This window comes from Tenrec ecaudatus, chromosome 17, assembly GCF_050624435.1.
Source record: "Tenrec ecaudatus isolate mTenEca1 chromosome 17, mTenEca1.hap1, whole genome shotgun sequence".
Classification (NCBI taxonomy): domain Eukaryota; kingdom Metazoa; phylum Chordata; class Mammalia; order Afrosoricida; family Tenrecidae; genus Tenrec; species Tenrec ecaudatus.
The window spans coordinates 49,778,184-49,797,541 of NC_134546.1; the positions used below are offsets into that span (position 1 = coordinate 49,778,184).

Genomic DNA, 19,358 nt, shown 5'->3' on the forward strand with positions numbered 1-19,358 from the left:
GGCAGTTGGGAAGGACAGCAGAGGTGGTCAAGAAAAGACCTGGCCTCAATGCCCTGCCCTGCACTGGCCCTAGCCAGTTTCCTGTGCTGACCTCCATCAAGAAGAAGGCAGCTCGTTGCCACTCTTGTCTAAATTTCATTCGCCTAGCTTTCCCTTCAGCGCCTTGGAAACATACATACAAAGCTAAACTACAAAGTCTGCGCAGGTGAAGGAAGGCACCTCACCCAAGCAAGGGAGCCTTGGATTAGAGTGAATGAATGAACAAGTATATTCCATTAATTTTATTTCTATAACTTTTAAATCATGCTTCACAAATTATATTTTGTCACAATTGGACTTGGGCAACAAAAAAAACAAGATCACTGTCAGAAACACTGGAAAAAAGGACTTAGAAAAGATTATTTAATAAAAACCAGATAAATCCCTAAATGAAAGCAAAAGACCTGAATCATTAAGTTTAATTCTAGTTAATTTTATTACAATTAGCTGCTAATAAGTATCTTGTTTAAGACTTACTTAAGTCTCTAAACATAATAGATCCTTCACTGAGGGGGTAATTTAACAAAACAGCACTTTCTGACAACCTTAACTGTTGGCACAAGCCATAGAAAAAGTTTTATTAGAATATGGTGGCAGCAATTGGCAACTAATTTTCTCAGACTTCAAGTTTTCAAAAGCACAATTTTAGTATAGAAAAATAAGTCAGTTTTATAAAATTAAGCTTTTAGATGGAAAAGCACCCCCCTGTTCCAGGCAGAGATACTGAAAAATAGCCCCTTAAGAATCTCAGTAAATTGTTCATGGAAAGGAAACATGCCTAAACAGGGGACATGAAGATCACTCAGCTGCTGGCCAAGGACTGGTGGATTGGGGGTTGGAAGCAGCGCACATGCTCCACAGGTGTGCTTTCTCCATCTCCCGACTTCAGGTACTTGTCCAAGATATTGATAATTTCGTCATTTAGAATCTGGAACTTGCGAATTCTCTCCACCATTTTCTTCAAGGGCTACAATGAAAATTAGAACGTATTCATTTAAAACTTGCATTTATTGCTTGTGTTTCAAATGTTGGACCTTTTTCGGGAATGACTTGAATCAAGTGGTCCTGACACATACACCATCTCTTGCAACTCTTTAAGAACGATAGTTTTGAATATAAACAAATGTATGGGTTTCATGCTACTCGCAGCTATACACTTGAACATGACTTACAGATCTACTCATTCATCAAACAGGTATGAAGAACCTTCTGTGGATCAGAAGGAGCCCGGGGGGGGGGGGGCGTGGAGGAGGAGGGCAGGTATAGCCTGTCCCAGTGGGTTGGGTTTGGTGGGCACACTAAAGCTGCAAATACACAGTGAAAGTGATACCAGGGGGGAAAATCACACTCACGGACAGCATGAGTCCTACTCAGGACCCTATACCACAGAGTGAAACTGCATCTTTGGGTTTTTGAGGCTGTACATAGCTTCACAGAACCGAGATCCTCATCTTTCTCCCTCAGGGCAGTTGGTGGTTTTGAACTGCTGACCTTGTGGTTAACAGCCCAACTGATAATCTACTACGTCAGTAGGGCTCCTTGGGGAAAGACCAGTAAACTAAGAGTGTAAGTTTTAGACTTTGTAGTTATTATGGACAAAGTGCTTTGACTTATCTTCCTGCTATAATAAATCTGGATAAAGAAAACGAAACATTTTGAAAACCATTGCTGGGTCTGCCTATGCAGGACGTAAAGCAGAAGCCAGGGCTTCGTCTAGGATAGATCGCAATAGCAGCAGTGGAGTGAGGTGACTGAGCCTGGGATATAAAGCATGCTGTACTATACCTGGGCACTCCCCGACAAAGTCAAAACCCTCTAAGTTAAAATGCTCCCAGGTTTATAGCCCCTGGAGATGAGCAGAAACAAATGTAAATCTTAGAGGGAAAGCAATCAAAATTAAGTTCACTAAGAGCTTACAAAAAAATTGAATGTATAGGACACATTTCAGAATAGAATAAGAATTAGACACCCACAAGAACTTCTGCAAATCAGTGCCATGTAACTCTAAGGAAACCGAGACCAGCTATTTCTGATGTGGAAGTTGTCATGGATAATACACGTGTCCGGTATACATACCACACACTGGTATGTGTCCGGTATACTCTTGGCTACCCTTTCCTGGTCACTCTGGATCTCATTTGCTTTATGCAGGCCTCTCGTTCCTACACGACTTCAAACTAGTTCAGAATCCTAATCTTCATTGACATGGGGCTAGGTTGGGGTGCCTTTATCCTCGATTTCTAGATATCATTTTAATTCATTGATATAAACCTGCAAAGGAAAGGGCTATCTTTAGCAGAAAGGGGAGAGAAAAAGGATTCCAGCCCATAAGGAAAGGTTCAGGGTGAGGTGTCCGTGCGAAGGCGGCATGGCCTGTTCTCCCATAAGCAGATAGGCCTCCTTGCCACCCTGGAAGCTCCACTGAACTGTCATTTTCCAAGGTCTTTATTGCTTCACCAAGTGGATATGATGGGACCCATCATTCTTGAGGTTAGTCAAAAATGGGCCCCCACGTAGTCCCTCTGGGGTTAGTAAGTCCCCACGCAACAGGGGCAAAAACCTAACTGTCCATGGCAAAGTGGTTCTATCCCTTGCACCTCCAAGTTAGAATTATGAGCTAGAAAATAAACTGTAAAAAATATAAATCCAGCAAAGGAATAATTGTTAGTTCCTACCCAGATTTCAACGGAGCTTGAGTTGCACAATGGTGAAGGTCTCAGCTGCTAACCCAAAGGGCACTTTGAATCCCCCAGTGGCTCCGTGTGGGAGGAAAAACATGGGGATCTCATGTAAAGATTTTGCCCTAGGAGACCATAAGGGAAGTTCTACACTGTCACAGGATTGCTATGATTTGCAATTAAAGGCGCACAACATCAACAACTCCGATTAAAAGACAAAATTTTTAGAAATCAATGATTGTTGAAATCGATTAAACCTCAGTAAGTTAAACACAGCTGAAGTGAATGACAGAGACCCACGAAGGCAGTGCTCTGATTTCAGCCAAGGGAATGGAAATGACAAGTGAGAGAGGTAAAATGTTCTCTAAAGATGTCTCCGCCTTCATCCCTAGAACCCATGAGAATGAATGCTTGCTTCCCGGACAAGAGAAAGCGTATCCTAGGTTACACAGTTGGATCCAAATCTAATATGAGCAAGACACTTTATCCAATTGAAGGCAGAAGAAAAAAAAGCAGATGATGATGTGTATGAGCGGGCCTTGACCTACTGCTGAACATTGAAAAGGAAAATAGGCAGCCCGTCGGGTAGCAACGATGCAACCCAACTTTCCTCTAGTTCCTAAATGCTTCCTCCCCACCCCCACTATCATGATCCCAATTCTACCTCACAAATCTGGCTAGACTGGAGAATGTACACTGGTACAGATAGGAACCGGAAACACAGGGAATCCAGAACAGATGATCCCTTCAGGACCAGTGCTGAGAGAGTGGCATTACCGGGAGGGTGGGGTTGAAAGGGGGAACCGATCACAAGGATCTACATATAACCTCCTCCCTGGGGGACAGAACAGAATAGTGGGTGAAGGGAGATGTCAGACAGTGTAAGACAAGAAAATAATTTATAAATCATCAAGGGTTCATGAGGGAGAGGGGAGCACTAAGGAAGGGGAAAAGAGCTGATACCAAGGGCTCAGGTGGAGGGCAAATGTTTTGAGAATGATGGTGGCAACAAATGTACAAATGTGCTTGACACAAAGGATGCTTGTATGGGTTGTGATAAGAGTTGTATGAGCCCTCAATAAAATGATTAAAAGAAATGAAAATAGGCAAAGTAGCTTAACTGCTAAACAGCTTTGTTCACCAATTATAGATTTACTTTGGTAATGGGAAAAAATAAGCTTCAATCTGTGCTATTTATTTTGCTTCAATAAAAGGGGGATATTTTTGTGAACTATCAATGCACAATTTTCTTCCACCTACCACGTTTTTTATAATCTCATCTTTGCCATCATGTTTCTGGACTTTAAGTAGGTGGTAGCAGAAATCCAGTACGGCAAAGCGTCGCTGTTGTCCAAGAAGTACAATGACCATACAGCCAGCCCAGTGGAGCCCATCACCAAAACACTGCCTAAAAACAGGAATGGGAGAAGAAAAATTCGGAAGTCTTGGATGAGTCTGTCTACAAGTCATTAGCCAAGTCATCTGTGTCACTGGCCACCCATAAAGAGCTAGTTGGGCATAAGTCAGTCAGAGAAAGGTAAACAGTATATGCAGTATACGATTTCTTTAGCTTTTGCTAAATACAGTCTCTCCGTGAATAATGACTTCATGAAGCGCCATATTGGACACAGAGTCACCTCTATGGCATTAAAGCAGCCAAGCCAGCTTGGTAGGTTTGGGGTCCTCCTCCAGAGGAAGGCAGTCTTCTGTGTCTGCCTACCTCTAGCCTCCCCACCTCCCTCCTCCCCTCAGCAGCCCTTCTGCCAACACTGAGACGGTAAGATTAAGCACTTACTCAACCGTAAATTCATGGGTTCCCACAGGAATGCAGTAGACAAACTGCATGGCACTCCAGAGCCTGTGAAACTCAACACACTCATCCACATGCATGACTCCATTGCTAGGAAGCGGCCCGCGCCAGATGGGGTCATCCAGAAACGTCCGGACCCGCGTCAGGATGACTTCGAACATAGACAAGCCACAGCAGAGGCGCTCCTTCGTCAGCAAATCCCCCTCTCTTGCTATTGCAATTTGCTGCAGAAAGGAAGCGTACGGCAGGTCACGGGAGGAAGCTTAAATGCTACTACTGGCTTATGACTTTATTTTTTTAATGACGGTTTATGGAAAACGATCATGGCTTATAAAATATCTAGAAAATGAATATGCCAGCAATGACCTATGAAGGGGCTTCAAAAGTTTGTGGAACATTTTTATTATCTTGAATTACAAGACTAAGTATATATCGAGGGATTCTTAACCAGGATACTTCTAGTTCCCAGCACGGTAGGAGGCGGCACGAGGGGAGTCCAGGAGACTGGAGAACAGGACGGCTCCCCCAAGCTGAGTTATTAAGTTAGGAAGGCAGTGTTAGCTGACAGACATTTACAGAATTCCACCCTGACACGGTTCCTGTCTTACAATACCCACTGACTTCTTCAGGTGGACAATAATCGACATTTCTGCGCACGTCTTAGGAACCAGGTGATAGTCTAAGCCCTCTCCACATCCGTTCATTAAAAGTACATGTCTCAGTAGATGTCTGATGCCTGTAACTGGGAGGGCAGAAGCAGCTGCATGAAGCTGAACACTGTCACACAGCGCCCGTCAGTCAGGTGGCCTTGCTCAGAAACCACGCTCGAAAGCCCACCCCCTCAGCCTGGTCCTGCTGCCCAGGTTGGCAATGGCAACAGTGTCCGAGGCCACCGACCTGAGGGGTCCCCAGTCTCTCGATGAGCGGAACCAGGTGGAGCGGGGCGTACTTTGATTCCAGCCGCTTCATTTTGGCATCCAGTCTTTCGCCCTCTGCAGTGGAAAGAACATATTATTCGACATTCTTCTATATGAAAAAGTGATTATGCATGTGTTTTCTTCACTGGAAAAATTTTTTAAACTACATGTAATACTGCTTTTCCTGTGAATGTTTACACAGCAATTTAAGTTCCCATTTAATAATTTCTACAGAAATTACTCATGGGTATTGGTTACATTTTTCACCACGTGCCAATCCTCTCATCAGTCTGTCTGTTCTCTTTCCCGTAAAGTAGTTTGCCCTGCCCTTTACCTTTTCAACTTTGCCTCTGGCTAACTGTTGACCATGTCGGCCTCAGATAAGTTTTATAGGACCACAGTAGACACGCTACATTCCTTCGTTAACGGACCTCCCTCCCTGTTCCTTAGCTAACGGGTCACCTCGGGGCTCCTGTTGAAGGGTCAGCGAGAACACCAGGACAGCATTTCTGAGAGTCCTCCAGTTTCAACTACTTCATAGTAAGTTTGGACATTTGAAAAAATCTGCGTTCTGGTCCATATTTTTCTACTGTTTTATCTGTACCGATCTGCGGTGGCCCTTTTCCAAATAGTAGTGTTAGTCAGGCACCATATTCTTCTGGTCTCAAGGCCGATGTAGACTAGTTTCTTCTCTCAGTTCCTCCTCCTTTTCCTGCTATGGATGAGTACAGACCCACAGTTCTATCTTAGATGGCTGATCTCAAGCTTTTAAAACCCCAGACTACTTGCCAAATTAGGATATAGAATATAGAGTTTTGTTTAAAAAAAGAATATAACATTTATTTAATTATATCATGCCAAATAAACTGTGTTGTCCTATAAAGACTATGGTCCTAAGCTTTCCAATTCAGAAAGCCAAGCCCACAAAACGTTTAGTCATATCTAAGACATAGCCGTAATGGTGCCACCTGTGAATACATACCTATGTGGAACTACACATCCCCCCTCCCCCCAGCTTAACTGGTCTTCAAGTTATAAAATTTTATTTTATTCTTTAACAAAATGATGTTTTTTGCATATTTCTCAGTACTATCATTTGCTTTTGGTCACACCGTGAGCACTTCATCCACCTTTGGAGTTACCTTTTCCATGACCAACTATAACAAGTGTCTACTTTCAAGATTTATCTAAAATTGTGAGGATGGTATGGGGCCAGGTGGTGTTTTGTTCTGCTGCGTGTAGGGTTGCTAGGGGTCGGGACTGGCATCACAGCACATAACAGGAAAGCGATTCCTCCTCTCCTCCCAACATTCCTGGTACCCACCCCCAAACACTGATACATACATTCCTCTTTTAGAATGTGCGTCATAAAATAATTGTCCTTTTGTGATTGACTTATTTCACTAAGCATAATGTTCTGACGATTTATCCAAGATGTTTCACTAACTCATCGTAATTATTTAAGGCTGAGTATTATTCCACTGTGTTGTGTGTAGCAGATTTTGTTTCTCCTTTTATCTATTAATGGGGACTTACAATGTTTCAATCATTTTGCTATTGTGAATAGTACTGCAATGAATATAGGCATGCTTATGTCTTTACTTCTTAGTTAAATCGTTGGCGTATATAACAAGAGTAGGAGTACTGGGTCATAATGTATTATTTCTAGTTTTTTTGTGAAGTGCCATTTATTTATTTTTTTAATTGGTGCCATTTTAGTAAGAGTGAGTTTTAATTTGTATCTCTTAATGACTAACAATCTTATTTTCAAATATTTGTTGGCTACTTAAAGGTCCTCCTTGGTAAAGAGTGAGTGTCCATGTTCTATGCCCAGTTTTCAATGTGTAGTGTTCTTGAAGGTTTCTATGTATTTCTGAGACTAGACTTTTGTAGGACATGAAATTCAAAATATTTTCTCCCAGTTTGTAGGTGGCCCTTGTTATTCTTTTGGTAAAGTTCTTTGAAGAATTAAGTATTTAAGTCTGATGAGGTTTCAGTTATCTAATTTGCCTTCTGCTGTTTGTACATTTGAAATTGTTTAATAATCGGTTTTTAAAATTAGGTCCCAAAACTATCTTCTAGGAACTATATAGTTTTGACTTTGGCATTCAAGTGCTTCATCCAGTTTGAGTTAGCTTTTGTATATACAATGAAGTATAGATCCCATTTCATTTTTCTGCAAATGGATCTCCAGCTGAGCCATTATTTGTTAAAGATCAAATCCTCCCGCCCACTCCCTCAGCCCCAAACAGAATTTGACCCTATGTAAAAGAATCAGAGCTATCCATGATGGATGAATTTATTTCTGGGTTCTCAGTTCTATTGCAGTGATCTATGGGTCTCTCAGGGAGCCAGTGCCAGGCCGTGTGAGTTATTTGGCTGGATGGGATCAGGGAGTGGGAGGACTCCTATTCTGTCCTCTCATTTTGCTGTTTGGAGGCGCTTTTCTTTCCATGTGAAGGTGATTTAACATCCATTTCGCAATGTTGCTGGAATTTAGACTGGGGCTGCATAGTATCTGTAGATCCTTTGGGATTTACACTGACCTTTTCACGATGCAAGGCTTCCAAATCCACGAAGATTGGACTATCGTGTCTCTTGTTTCTGGCAGCAATGTTTTATCGTTTTCATTCCATAAGCATCTTATATCACTGGTTAGGTTTATTCCTGGAAATGTTATCAATTTGTTTCCTTGACTTTCTTTTTTGGAGTCCCCCTTGTAGAAGAAACCAATGGGGTTTTGTGTGCTGACCTTCTACTTTGCTAAGCTTTTCTCATCTTTTTCTAGTGGAATGTCTGCGATTCTCGATGCACAGGATCATGTCCTTGGTAGAGAGAGAGACCAGGTGGAGCACCGTCTCCCCCTTTCTTGTGTGAGTACGGGATACAGTAAGAGAGGTGAGGATGGGCATCCTTGTCTCATTCCTGTTCTCCAGAGGAAGACTCTCAAGTTTTCTCCATGAAGAAGAGAGTTGGCTGCTGACTTGACAACAGGGTTTGGCGAGGAGCCTGGGTGGATGGTGGGCTGCTACTCACTGGGTTGATGATTTTAACCCTTCCACTACTATTAGGAAGAAAGACACTGTTAGGCTCTAGCGAAGATGTACAGCCTCAGAAATCCTGTATAGGGTCGTTATGAACTGGAAGCAGCTTATACTAAAGGAAGGCTAGTAGGCATATTTATGCTGATTGATTGTCTAGTCACATCAAGAGCCTTTCTACCTCAATAATTAAACTACTGCACTGCTTAGTATTCATTGTGGCTTCCATCAAGGCGGGCCGCTCCCATGCTCCGTGACCCTCACTAAAACTTTCAAGATGGTTCTCACTGCTGACCAACTGTAGTTCGGTGCGTTTCCAGTGACTGCCTGCGTCCTAACTGCTTCGTTACGAACACTTTGTTTCCATGCAGCACCAGCACTGGCACCTGCCTTGCGGTTTGGAGGGATGGTTGCAAGGATAAAGAAGCGGAACATTTGGGCCAAACACTAAGTCACGCGCTCACACTGTTCACAGCCATGTGAGCCCATTTTAAAAGGTAGGTGGTGTTCTTCCTTGAGCCAACGAACTACAAGGTACAGTGTTTTCATGAGTACCACAAAGTAAGGGGTGCATTTCTTCTTATGAACCACTGCATGGAAGTCAAAGTTCTAACACAGCAGACTTATGACAAGCCATTCTTAAGCATGAGTTTTCTGTAAGTTGGAGGTTCTTAACTTGGGGATTTACCTCATTTGCCAGAATGTTATTTTTTTTTTCAGAATGTTATTTTAAAGGAAACTCTAAACATCTTATTGTTTCAGCCATAAATGCTTTGTTTACTTACTATTTATCGAATATGCCCTCCTATTCCAGTTATCCTTGGTTCTGATTAGACATGCACCAACTCACTTACCAAACATATCCTATCTGACATGGCCGCACAGTCTGCAAGCCGGGGGTGAGGTTACTCAGACATCTGAGACACACTCACCTTTCACGTGGACTCTGGGCAAGATATTCTGGAAAGGGGCAGCATGCAGCAGGTCACAAACTTCTTCTAAAGACTAGAACACAGAGAAAGACGCATTAGTAATTTCATTCTCACAGAAAAGATGGACGGGAAAATCTGGTCTTGGAAATAATGTACAACTTTAATACTGAGTGTAAATACCATAGGTCTTTACTGTCCCAGGGACTCCCTGTGATGACGGAATGCTCTGTGTCTGCCCTGGCCAATGGTATGCCACTTGAAACATGCCTAGGGTGCAGTTAGTTCTCACCACTTGAAAGGTGACTGCTAAATATCCAAAAGTAACAGTGGGCATCAAATGTGAGCTTACTTATCCAGGATTTACCAATTGGCAGCCTCCCCTCCACCCTTCCCCAGCTGATTTGCTCTGGTCACAGGAACAACAGCTTTCAATCAGACATCTTCGATGGAAGGGTGTTCTTCTGCAAACCCCACTGAAGGCCCCACGAAGGGTGAGAATGAGTCCTGCTCTCCCCTTTCCACAGAGTCTTGCACGGAGCCCCAACGAGGCGTGCTGGACTTCCTGTTGGGTGTGTCCTCACTGTGGATGGGGGCCAACAGGGGCTTCTGGCCCACAGCGACCCTGTGCCCAACGGCGCGAAGCAAAGCCCGGCCCTGGCAGCTGTTCCCGCGAGTGAGCCCACTGGCAGCCACTGCGTCAGTCCACCTCCTCGAGGGCTCTTTTCACTGCCCTTCGCCTTCATCCAGTGTGATGTCCTTCTCCAGGAACTGACTGGTCTCTCCTGACGGTATGTCCAAGATATGTAAGATGAAATCTTTCCATCCTCGCGTCCAAGGACAACTTTGACCTTACTTCCTCCAACACAGCTTTGTTTGTCCTTTTAGGACTGTCAATATTCTTCTCCAGAAGCACAATTCAAATGCATCAATTTTGCTTTGGTCTCCCTTATTCATTGTCCAACTTTCACATGCATATAAGGTGAATGGAAATACTATGGCTTGCACCTTACTCCTCAAAGTAACTTCCCTGAATTTCAACTCTAAACAGATGCACCAGATTTGTCCAGTGCCAAGTGTCATTTGATCTCTTGACTGTTACTTCCATGAGCATCAATTGTGGATCCAAGCAAGAAATAATCCTTGGCAACTTCAATCTTTTCTCCATTTATCATGTTCCCTAGTGGTCCAGTTGTGGGAATTTTCATCATCTCTACGTTGTAATCCATACTGAAGGCTGCAGTCCTTGATCTTCATTCGCAAATGCCTCGAGACCTCACTTTCAGCAAGTAAAGGTTGTTTCGTGTGTACATTGCAGGTTAATGAGCTTTCCTTCAGTACCAATACCACATTCTTCTTCATGTAATTCAACTTCTCTAATTATTTGTTTAGTACATCGATTGAAGTATGGTGAGAGGATACAGCCCTGATGAACACCTTTTAAACCATGCAGGATGCTCTTGTTCCTTTCACGCCACCGCCTCTTGATCCATGGACAAGTTCCACATGAGCACAATGAAGCGTTCTGGAATTCCCATTGCTTTCAAGGGTTTCCATTGTTTATTATACTCTACACAAATATCTTTGCGTGGTCAATAAAACAGAACTAAACTTCTTAGTAGCCTTGGCTTTCACCCAAAATCCATCTGATGTCAGGAATGATATCCTTTATTCTATGTCTTTTTCCGAATCTGGTCTGAATCTCTGGCAGCTCCCTATTGATGGACTGCTGCAACCACTGTTGGATGATCTTCAGCAAAATTTTGCTTGCATGTGATATCAATGATACTGCTCTATAACGTTCACATTCTTTTGGGTCCCTTTTCTTTGGGATGGGTATCAATAAGGATCTCTGCCAGTCACTTGGCCATGTAGCTGTTTTCCCAATTTCCTGGCACAGACCAGTAAGCACTTTCAGTGCTTAATCAACTTGCCGAGACACTTCACCTTGCATTCTCTCCATTCTTGGAGCCTGTGTTTGGCTTATGCTTTTGGTGAGGCTTCCTGCAGTACTGCTGGTGTTTGCTCAGACGCTGCCTCCTGAAATGGCGGGACAGCTCTTTTTGGTAGAGTGACTCTGTCCTAGCCATCTTTGGATGCTTTCCACGCCATTCAGTATTTGACCATAGAATCTTTGAATATTGTACTTCGAGGCTGGAATGTTTTCAGATTAAGATATGCTGAGTTTGTTAATTTTGGTTCGCGAATTCTAAGTCTCTACCATCCCATTATAACATCTGACTTTATTTTCCTGAGCTGCCCTTTGAAATTTTCCATTCTGCTCTCTGGCTTCATCATTTCTTCCATTTCACTTAGCTATATTTTGATAATCAGGAGCAGGTTCCAGTCTCTTCTGGTATCCCCTTTGATGGTTTCTTTCTTTTCTGTTGTAACGACCGTTGGCTTTTTTCATGTCTGATGCTCTTGATGTATTCCACAGCTTGGCAAATCTTCTGTCATTAATGCTCAATACAGCAAATCTGTTCTTGAAATTTGAGTGGGATGTGTTGGAGGTTATAATTTGGCTCTCATGGACTTGTTTTCGATTTCTTTAGCTTCAACTTGAATTTACATGTGAGCAATTGATGGCCTGTTCCACAGTCAGCCCCTGGACTGGTTTTAACTGCTGATGCTGAGCTTCTCCATCATCTCTTCCCGAGAAAGTATAGTCGACTTGGTTTTTGTGTAGTCTATCCGGAGAAGTCCATGTGTAGACGTCTGCCATTTGTGTTGTTGCACAAAGGTAACGAAGAAGTCATTGGTCTTGCAAAACTTTCTCATGAAATCTTAAGCTTCGTTTCTATCATAAGACCATATTTTCCAACTACTATCCCTTCCTCTTTGCTTCTAACTTTTATATTCCAATCACCAATAATTATCTTGATTGTATGTTTGACCAACATCAGACTGAAGACATTGGTAATATTCTCTAACTTCTTCATCACTTTCGTGGTTATTGCATGACTCTGAATAATGTTGTATTGATTGGATTTCCTTTACAGTGGATAGATATCATGGTATCACAGCAGCATCGTACTTCGATCGATCTTGACATGTCCTTTTTAACTATGAATGCAACGTCATTCCTCTTGACTGTATCATTTCTGGAATAGTAAACCATGATTTTCCAGTTCAAAATGGCCAGTACCAGTCCACCTCAGCTCATGAATGCTGAGGCTATTGATGTGGTTCCATTTAATTTTTCCAATGTTCCTAGAGTCATAATTTGTGCATTCCAAGTTCCGATTTTTGCAGCTGTTTCTTGTCATTTTGCATTGTGCCCTATCAGCCAATGAAGGTCCCGAAGGCTTTCCTCCAGCAGGGTTTACTCTCACAGGCTTTACTCCATTCACCTCAGCATGGCGGACTCCAGGCTCTGAAAGTCACACCGCCTCAATCACAGTTCGAGTGCCCTCTGACCCAAGGGGCCATGTTCTTGTAGTATCTCTGACGATGTTCAGCTTCCATTCATTAGGCCTGCAGGGCCACAATGTTTTGTTGCTATACACAAGGTTGCTTTTATTTCTTCTGAAGTGGGCTGCTGATTCCTTCTTCATAGTCGGTTCTTAGCCTGGAAACCCCACTGAAACCTCTTCACTTTGGTTGATCCGGCTGGCATTTGAATACCAGTGACATAATTCCCAGCATCACAGAAACACTTCTGTCACCACGGTACAACAAACTGTCAACTGTCAGCACCAGAAGTGGTGTTGGGTCAGAAGAACCTTAATTTTGTTTTTTCTTTTTTTATTGTGCATTGGATGGAGGTTTATTAAGCAAATCAACTTTCCACCCAACAATCCTGCACATTCTGTTTCATGATGAGCACCCCCCACTGTCACCTCAGTTATTCTTCCACTTTCCCTGAAGCTTCTTGCTTTCCTTACCCCTTCAGCCCACTGCATTTTGTCCTTAGGCAATGGTGCCCTTTCGATCTTAACTGTCATTATTCTAAGGAATGCGTACCTTCTTAGTGCTTTCTTCGCCTCAAACACCTATTTTGGGGCTGAACATTGAGCCACACGGATGAGTTCAGTCGTAGCCCTCAGGGAGGATTAAGGGACACAGTTTCAGGCTTTTAACCAGGATCTATGTGACCTGTAAACCTGACCTTTTTTAAAAAATAATTTTGAGCTTGTTTCACATTTTCCCCCTACTATATCCAGACCTATTCTAATACAGCTCCTTTCAGAACATTAGGAGTAGCCAAACAGCATCTAATTATTCCAGGATTAAGATGGTGAAGGCGGAAATGTGAGTAGTCCATTATTCCTTTCGCCCAATTATTTCCCCAAAGGTGTGTTATTTCCCCCCCCCTTCACTCTCCTTTGCTCCTGGTGGAGAGAGGACAATAGTTACATGACAGACGACCACTCAAAAGCATTTCAGACTCCAGTCACTACTCATCAATGATCTCTGTAGACTATGTTGTGCCAACTGTCCTTGGTGTCCCCTGAGACTACCAGGCTTTGGGAGTCACTCCCTCAGAGTGTTTAATGTCTAAGAGGTTTTGAAAGGGTTCCCGGTACTAACGGGAAAGTCAGCAGTTTGAAAACAGCAGCCACTCCCGGAGAGAAAACGAGGCTTTCTACTCCTGTAAAGAGTTAGTCTTGGAAACCCACAGGGCAGGTCGGTGCTGTCTAAAGGGTGGCTGTGGGCTGGAACTGGTTCCAAGGGCAGCCAGCTTGGCTTCGGGTGGTGCGGTTTCTATTCTGCTGCTCTCTTACGTATAACTGGAGCACGTAATCCATTTATATTTCATATAATTATCACAAATATGAATTGATTGCTGTCAGATTGCTATGCATTTTTTTGTGATGCTGGTGTTTTTAGGTTTTTCTGTTTTCTATGCTAAAATTTTTTATGGATCTTATAATTTTCTTCATTGTTCTTGAATTACTATTTATTAACTATGACTTTCCTCTTATTTTGGTAAAGTAGATGTGCCTTGTGGATACCACCATGGTGGAATACAGAGTAAGGGGGACCCCTGGAAGCCCACCCCAACTTAGGAATCCCACAAGGAAATGCCTTACTTTTGCGTCCTGGGCACCTCTGCCTAGTGTCATTTGGCCTCTTAGATTTGACCCAGCATTTTGTTTCAGTTGAAAATTTGTCAACGTTGTACTATGAAATGAAATACCTAGTGTGTATGATATAATAGGTTGAAGATTTAATCGAGGAAAACGTTCCTAATACCATGACAGATGCGACTATACACGTTTAAGAAGCTCAGTGACGGGGTAAGACACCCTAACAGAATCACCAAACTTATGATCAAACTTTCTAAAACCAAAGAATGCTGCTTCATAGCACTGTCACCCATCTCCCACTAAAGGACCCCGCACAAATTACGCCTCCGACAAAGCTTCCTCTGTCCTCATGGCTGTGGCTCACCAGGCTCTGTTCGATGAGCAGGCAGAAGAGGATGGCATTGCCCACCTCCCGGAGGTTCTGGAAGCACACGGTCTTTAGTTCTGCATACTCCACAATGTCCTTCAGCTGATGGTGGAAGAACTCAAGGATACCTGTGGCCAGAGAGCAAACGGCGCATTTAGGGAGGCAGAAGGAGGAAGGACTGGGGGCCACACACACTGCATCGCAACAGCACACTGCTATGGAGAGGGCCACAATGTTCCTGTCCCCAATGCCTCCCCACACGGGTGGTCTGACCGCCCCCATACCCCCACATGGCCTGTTGGAAGAAGCCTCTGGTCTTCAGAGGCGGCGGCAGTGACAGGACAAGAGTGAGGGAGAAAGCCCCCTGGGTCCTCCAGCAGAGGCAGTGAGGCTCTATGAAGGACCAAGAGCCCCCACCCGCAGCAGGGCCCAGTGGAGCTGCTCCATTGAGTGTCGGAGGCTGTCAACCTCTATGGGAGCAGAATCCCTCCTGTTTCTTCTGCAGAGTCGCTGGTTGACTTAAAGTGTTGCCCCTTCAGTTCGCAGGCGAATTCTTAATGCCTTGTGCCACCCAGATGCCTTACAGGCACAGCAAGGACTAGATCATCTGATCAGGGGCATCTATGAAAAACATGCAGCTAACATCCAGTCCCCCTGCAGGTCCAGAGCCCGACAGGATGTCTGCACCATGAGACAGGCATGAGAAGAAAACAAGAAAAAGCCAAGATTCCCCAAGCAGATCTCAGATTCCAGGCAAACCCACTCAACACCCACAGAGAGTTTTAAAACACATCAGTCCTGTTTATTTTATTTTACTCTATCCCCTCCATTGTATTGTGAATTAGGTGAAGGTTTACAGAGCAGGTCATCATATTTATGTTCAACAACTAAGCAAACTTCCAAATAGCTTGCCTCAAGGAGATCTTTTTGGAGGGGTGAAACTAGAAAGACTGGTTCTAAAACGGGGATTGGGGAGGGGAGTGAGGGCAAGGACTGGAAGTGGGAAAAGAAAGGAAGGGAGAGAAAAGGAATTGAGGGGAGAAAGGAAAGGGGAGAGGGGTAGGGAAGGAACTGGCAAGAGGAGAGAAAGGGACAGAAAGGCGAGAATGAGAAGAAGATGGGGCAGGAGAAAACAGGGAAGGAGATGGTTACAGCCACCCCGAGAAGGATATCGAGCTGTAGCCCCATAAGCCCCGTGCTCCCTTCTAATTTGAAATGTGGGCAAGACCTGTGGGCCCTGTAAACCCCCCAGGTCCCTGAGCATTTTGCATTGACAACCGCCCCCCAGTTCCTCACTTGTGAAACAGGCCCCCATTATACTTCCCAAAACACCTATCCCTCCCACCAGAGCAAGCACATCTATTGTCATCCGTAATACCCAGTTTAATTTTTCTCTCACTCTCTAAAAGGGGGCAGTTTTGCTTCCTATCCAGCCGTGCTTCCTAACCCCTCAAAAGCAGCAGCGCCCCCACCCCATGCCCAGTCTCTCACCAGGAGAACCATACTCATGCCGGGGCAGGCGGCAGATCTTGGGCATCACTTCCATCAGTGTCCTCACGTACTGCAGGATGGTGCCCTGCAACTGTAGAAGACAGGGTTGCATCAGTCTCCCCTCCCCTCTCCTAGTAATCAGTCACACCTCCCCTCTCCTAGAAGACAGGGCTGTACCAGTCACACCTCCCCTCTCCTAGTAGTCACACCCCCCCTCCTAGTAATCAGTCACACCTCCTCCCTCCTAGAAGACAGGGCTGCATCAGTCACACCTCCCCTCTCCTAGAAGACAGGGCTGTATCAGTCACACCTCCCCTCTCTTACTAGAAGACAGGGCTGCATCAGTCACACCTCTCCTCTCCTTGGAGGTGAGGGTTGGTACCATGCTGACTTTGGCACATGCGGGGTCACTCTGGCTGGAATTAAGTCCCATTTTTGGGAGAAGTACTTCACATTCCACACCCATGCCCTTTTCAGATCACGAGTCCTACAGATGCCAATAAGAGAGGATGGCTCAGAGCATCCATGTGGCTGTACCACCGTTTATGCCACCCAAAAGCCAAGTGCAACTGCCTCGCAGGAGAGAGCGGTGTGGTCAACAGCCCTGGCAGGCATGGGATAGGATAAGGCACGAGGTGGTGGAGAGGCAGGAGGGCTGCCCCTTTGCACAGTCAGGCACCCCTGTGAGGCACTGGTATGCACACCTAGAGGTCTGATTGGCACACTGTGTCACATTCACTCTCACGACCCATTCTAGAGCCTCTTGGCCAAGCTGGGGCGACTGAGGCACGGGATAAGGCGTGGGTGCTTTCAGGCTGTGGACCACACAGTAGAGAAACCCCTGGGGTAAGGGAGAAGCAAGTAATTAGGAAGGGCTGGCATTCATGGCCCAGAGGTCCGGGATGGGCAGTCAAGAGAACTGGAGGAAAATAGTTTTTCCCATGGGGCTCTGCAAGTTCTGATGCACTCAGGGCCTAGACAAAGCAGCACCAGGGCAACCTTGTGCTCAGGGCACCCACAGTGGGGCCAGTCAAACCATCACTGCCCATGTCACCAAGGGGGCCGGAGCCTGGCAGGCCTGGATGGGTCATGAGGTTATAGCTGTCCCCAGCAACCAAACCATCGAGGTTCTAAATAGATTTTTATTTTCACTGATATGACTAAAATTTGTCAGTATCTTAGAATTCTCTGAACTTTTGGTTTGCCTAAGTTTACTTTAATTCAATTTTAGCCTACTTCGCATTGCCACACAAACTTTTTTGGGACAGTGTGTGACTCATGAAAAAGACATGGAAAGTCTATATTTGGCAATAAATAACTTTTAAAATAGATGGTCTCACTCACAAAATGAAATTTTTTAAAAAGTTAAAATTTTTGAAGAAGAAAAAAGACGCTATCTTAGTGAATGCTGAAAATTACGTACAGGAAAAGAAAATTCATTATGGGTATCCTTTAATAAAATCACCTTTCCTAAAAATGTCCCGATGAGCAAGCTTCTACAAACACTGGGCTTTTGCTTACCCTCAGACATTGGTCTAAAGTGTACACCACTTAGACCAGGGACTGTAACTCGCAGATGCAAACCAGTCAGGCTTGTATTTGTGACACGCCGCAGCACAGCAACGACACCAACATGCCTGCCACCTAGGTTTGCATCACTTGCTGCCTCACTTGTTCATTCTACACTCCGCACACATGCCACCGAGCAACTTCACAGCCGATAGCGGCTGCTCGCCTCCTAAATGATTCTACCCGCGACCAAGGCCCCCGGGAAGGAAGCGCGCCCAGTGCAGGGAACGTACCAGGCTCTTGACGACCTTCAGCAGCTCCTCCATGACCACGGCGATACCCTGGTATCCAAGCAGCCGACAGATGACTTTAAAGTGTGGAGGACCCACAAAGTTCCTGTAGCTGCCGTAAATGCTGGAGTAGGCCAGGTTCAAAGCCTGGAGGGAACAAGGGGTACAAGCACTCGACACAGCCTTGAGACGCAACCCCATTCCTTCTGCACGCACTCAGGGGAAGAAATGCGATGTAAGGAATTACTGAAAACATCACATCCTGGGGCTAAAATACCAATGAATTTGCTCTGAACATGGGTATGTCTTCCATCTTTTACAAAAAGCAATGTTGCTTTTAAAAGAGGTATGTGTGTGCATGTGCATGCGGGGCGTGATAAAACCACTTTGTGTTTAAACATTTACTAACCTGTCAATTCGACGGAAGATATTTTGGGGGTTCTGGTATGAGAAAATGGAGCCCAAGTGGCACAGTGGTTAAGGAGCCTGGCTGCTCACCAAAAGGTCAGTGGTTCAAAATGGATTGGCCATCTGAGGCCCTGAAGACACACAGCCTGGGCACTCTCTGCCCAACACACCTGCCCCGAGTTCCTGGATTAACTTACCGAGGAGCCCAGTCCCTCAGAGGGACTACAAGGGAAAAGCAAACACCAGGGGGAACTGTAGGAAGAAACAGCTAAGCTCATCTTCAGAGATCGTGGGTGCACAGTAGTAGGGACAGCCCGTTCCCCAATGCAACCATTTTGGTTAGGATTTGCTATATACATTTGAGAGGGAAGGCAGACATGGGCAGGGAGAGACATCCAACTGAATCCATAACAGAAGCATTGAGTTTATGTTAATGGTGGTAGAATAACCCATGAAAGAATAGTGATACGAAAGACATAATCTCTATCAGTGAACTAAGCATGTAGAAACTGCACTGGGGAGCATTCTGTAGCACATACGTGTTGTACGTGTATAAACAAATTATGGTGCTGTAAAGACACTTTTAGATAAAAAAGCTGAAAAAACTAGTTGCAGGAAAACCTATAGATTACCGGAAAAAAAAAAAAAGAGAGTAGACAGCCGATATGGTGAACATCATATCAAAAAGATTGTGAACTATACGTGATTTACATTTCAGATAATCAATTTTGTATTTAACAACTTAAGTTGCTTACCACCACCCCACCCCCAACAGCTTGCTCTACCTCAATATTATCTTCTTTTTCGCCCTAATTAATATCTGTCTGTCTGCTAGCCTACAGGTTC

The 19,358-nt window shown here is 44.4% G+C and overlaps 1 protein-coding gene across 1 annotated transcript in view; it reads right to left on the reverse strand.

The window, feature by feature from the left end:
• Window positions 1-316: 316 nt before the first annotated feature.
• Window positions 317-19,358, reverse strand: part of CYFIP1 (cytoplasmic FMR1 interacting protein 1) — a 113,980-nt gene continuing 94,938 nt past the window's right edge. Inside the window, exons 24-31 of the mRNA XM_075535398.1 lie at window positions 18,108-18,251; window positions 16,306-16,396; window positions 14,812-14,942; window positions 9,418-9,490; window positions 5,425-5,519; window positions 4,513-4,751; window positions 3,978-4,125; window positions 317-1,006 (exon numbers count right to left, since the gene is read on the reverse strand). Coding sequence (XP_075391513.1) covers window positions 842-1,006; window positions 3,978-4,125; window positions 4,513-4,751; window positions 5,425-5,519; window positions 9,418-9,490; window positions 14,812-14,942; window positions 16,306-16,396; window positions 18,108-18,251 — 1,086 coding nt within the window. The 3' untranslated portion in view covers window positions 317-841. The remainder of the gene's footprint in view (window positions 1,007-3,977; window positions 4,126-4,512; window positions 4,752-5,424; window positions 5,520-9,417; window positions 9,491-14,811; window positions 14,943-16,305; window positions 16,397-18,107; window positions 18,252-19,358) is intronic.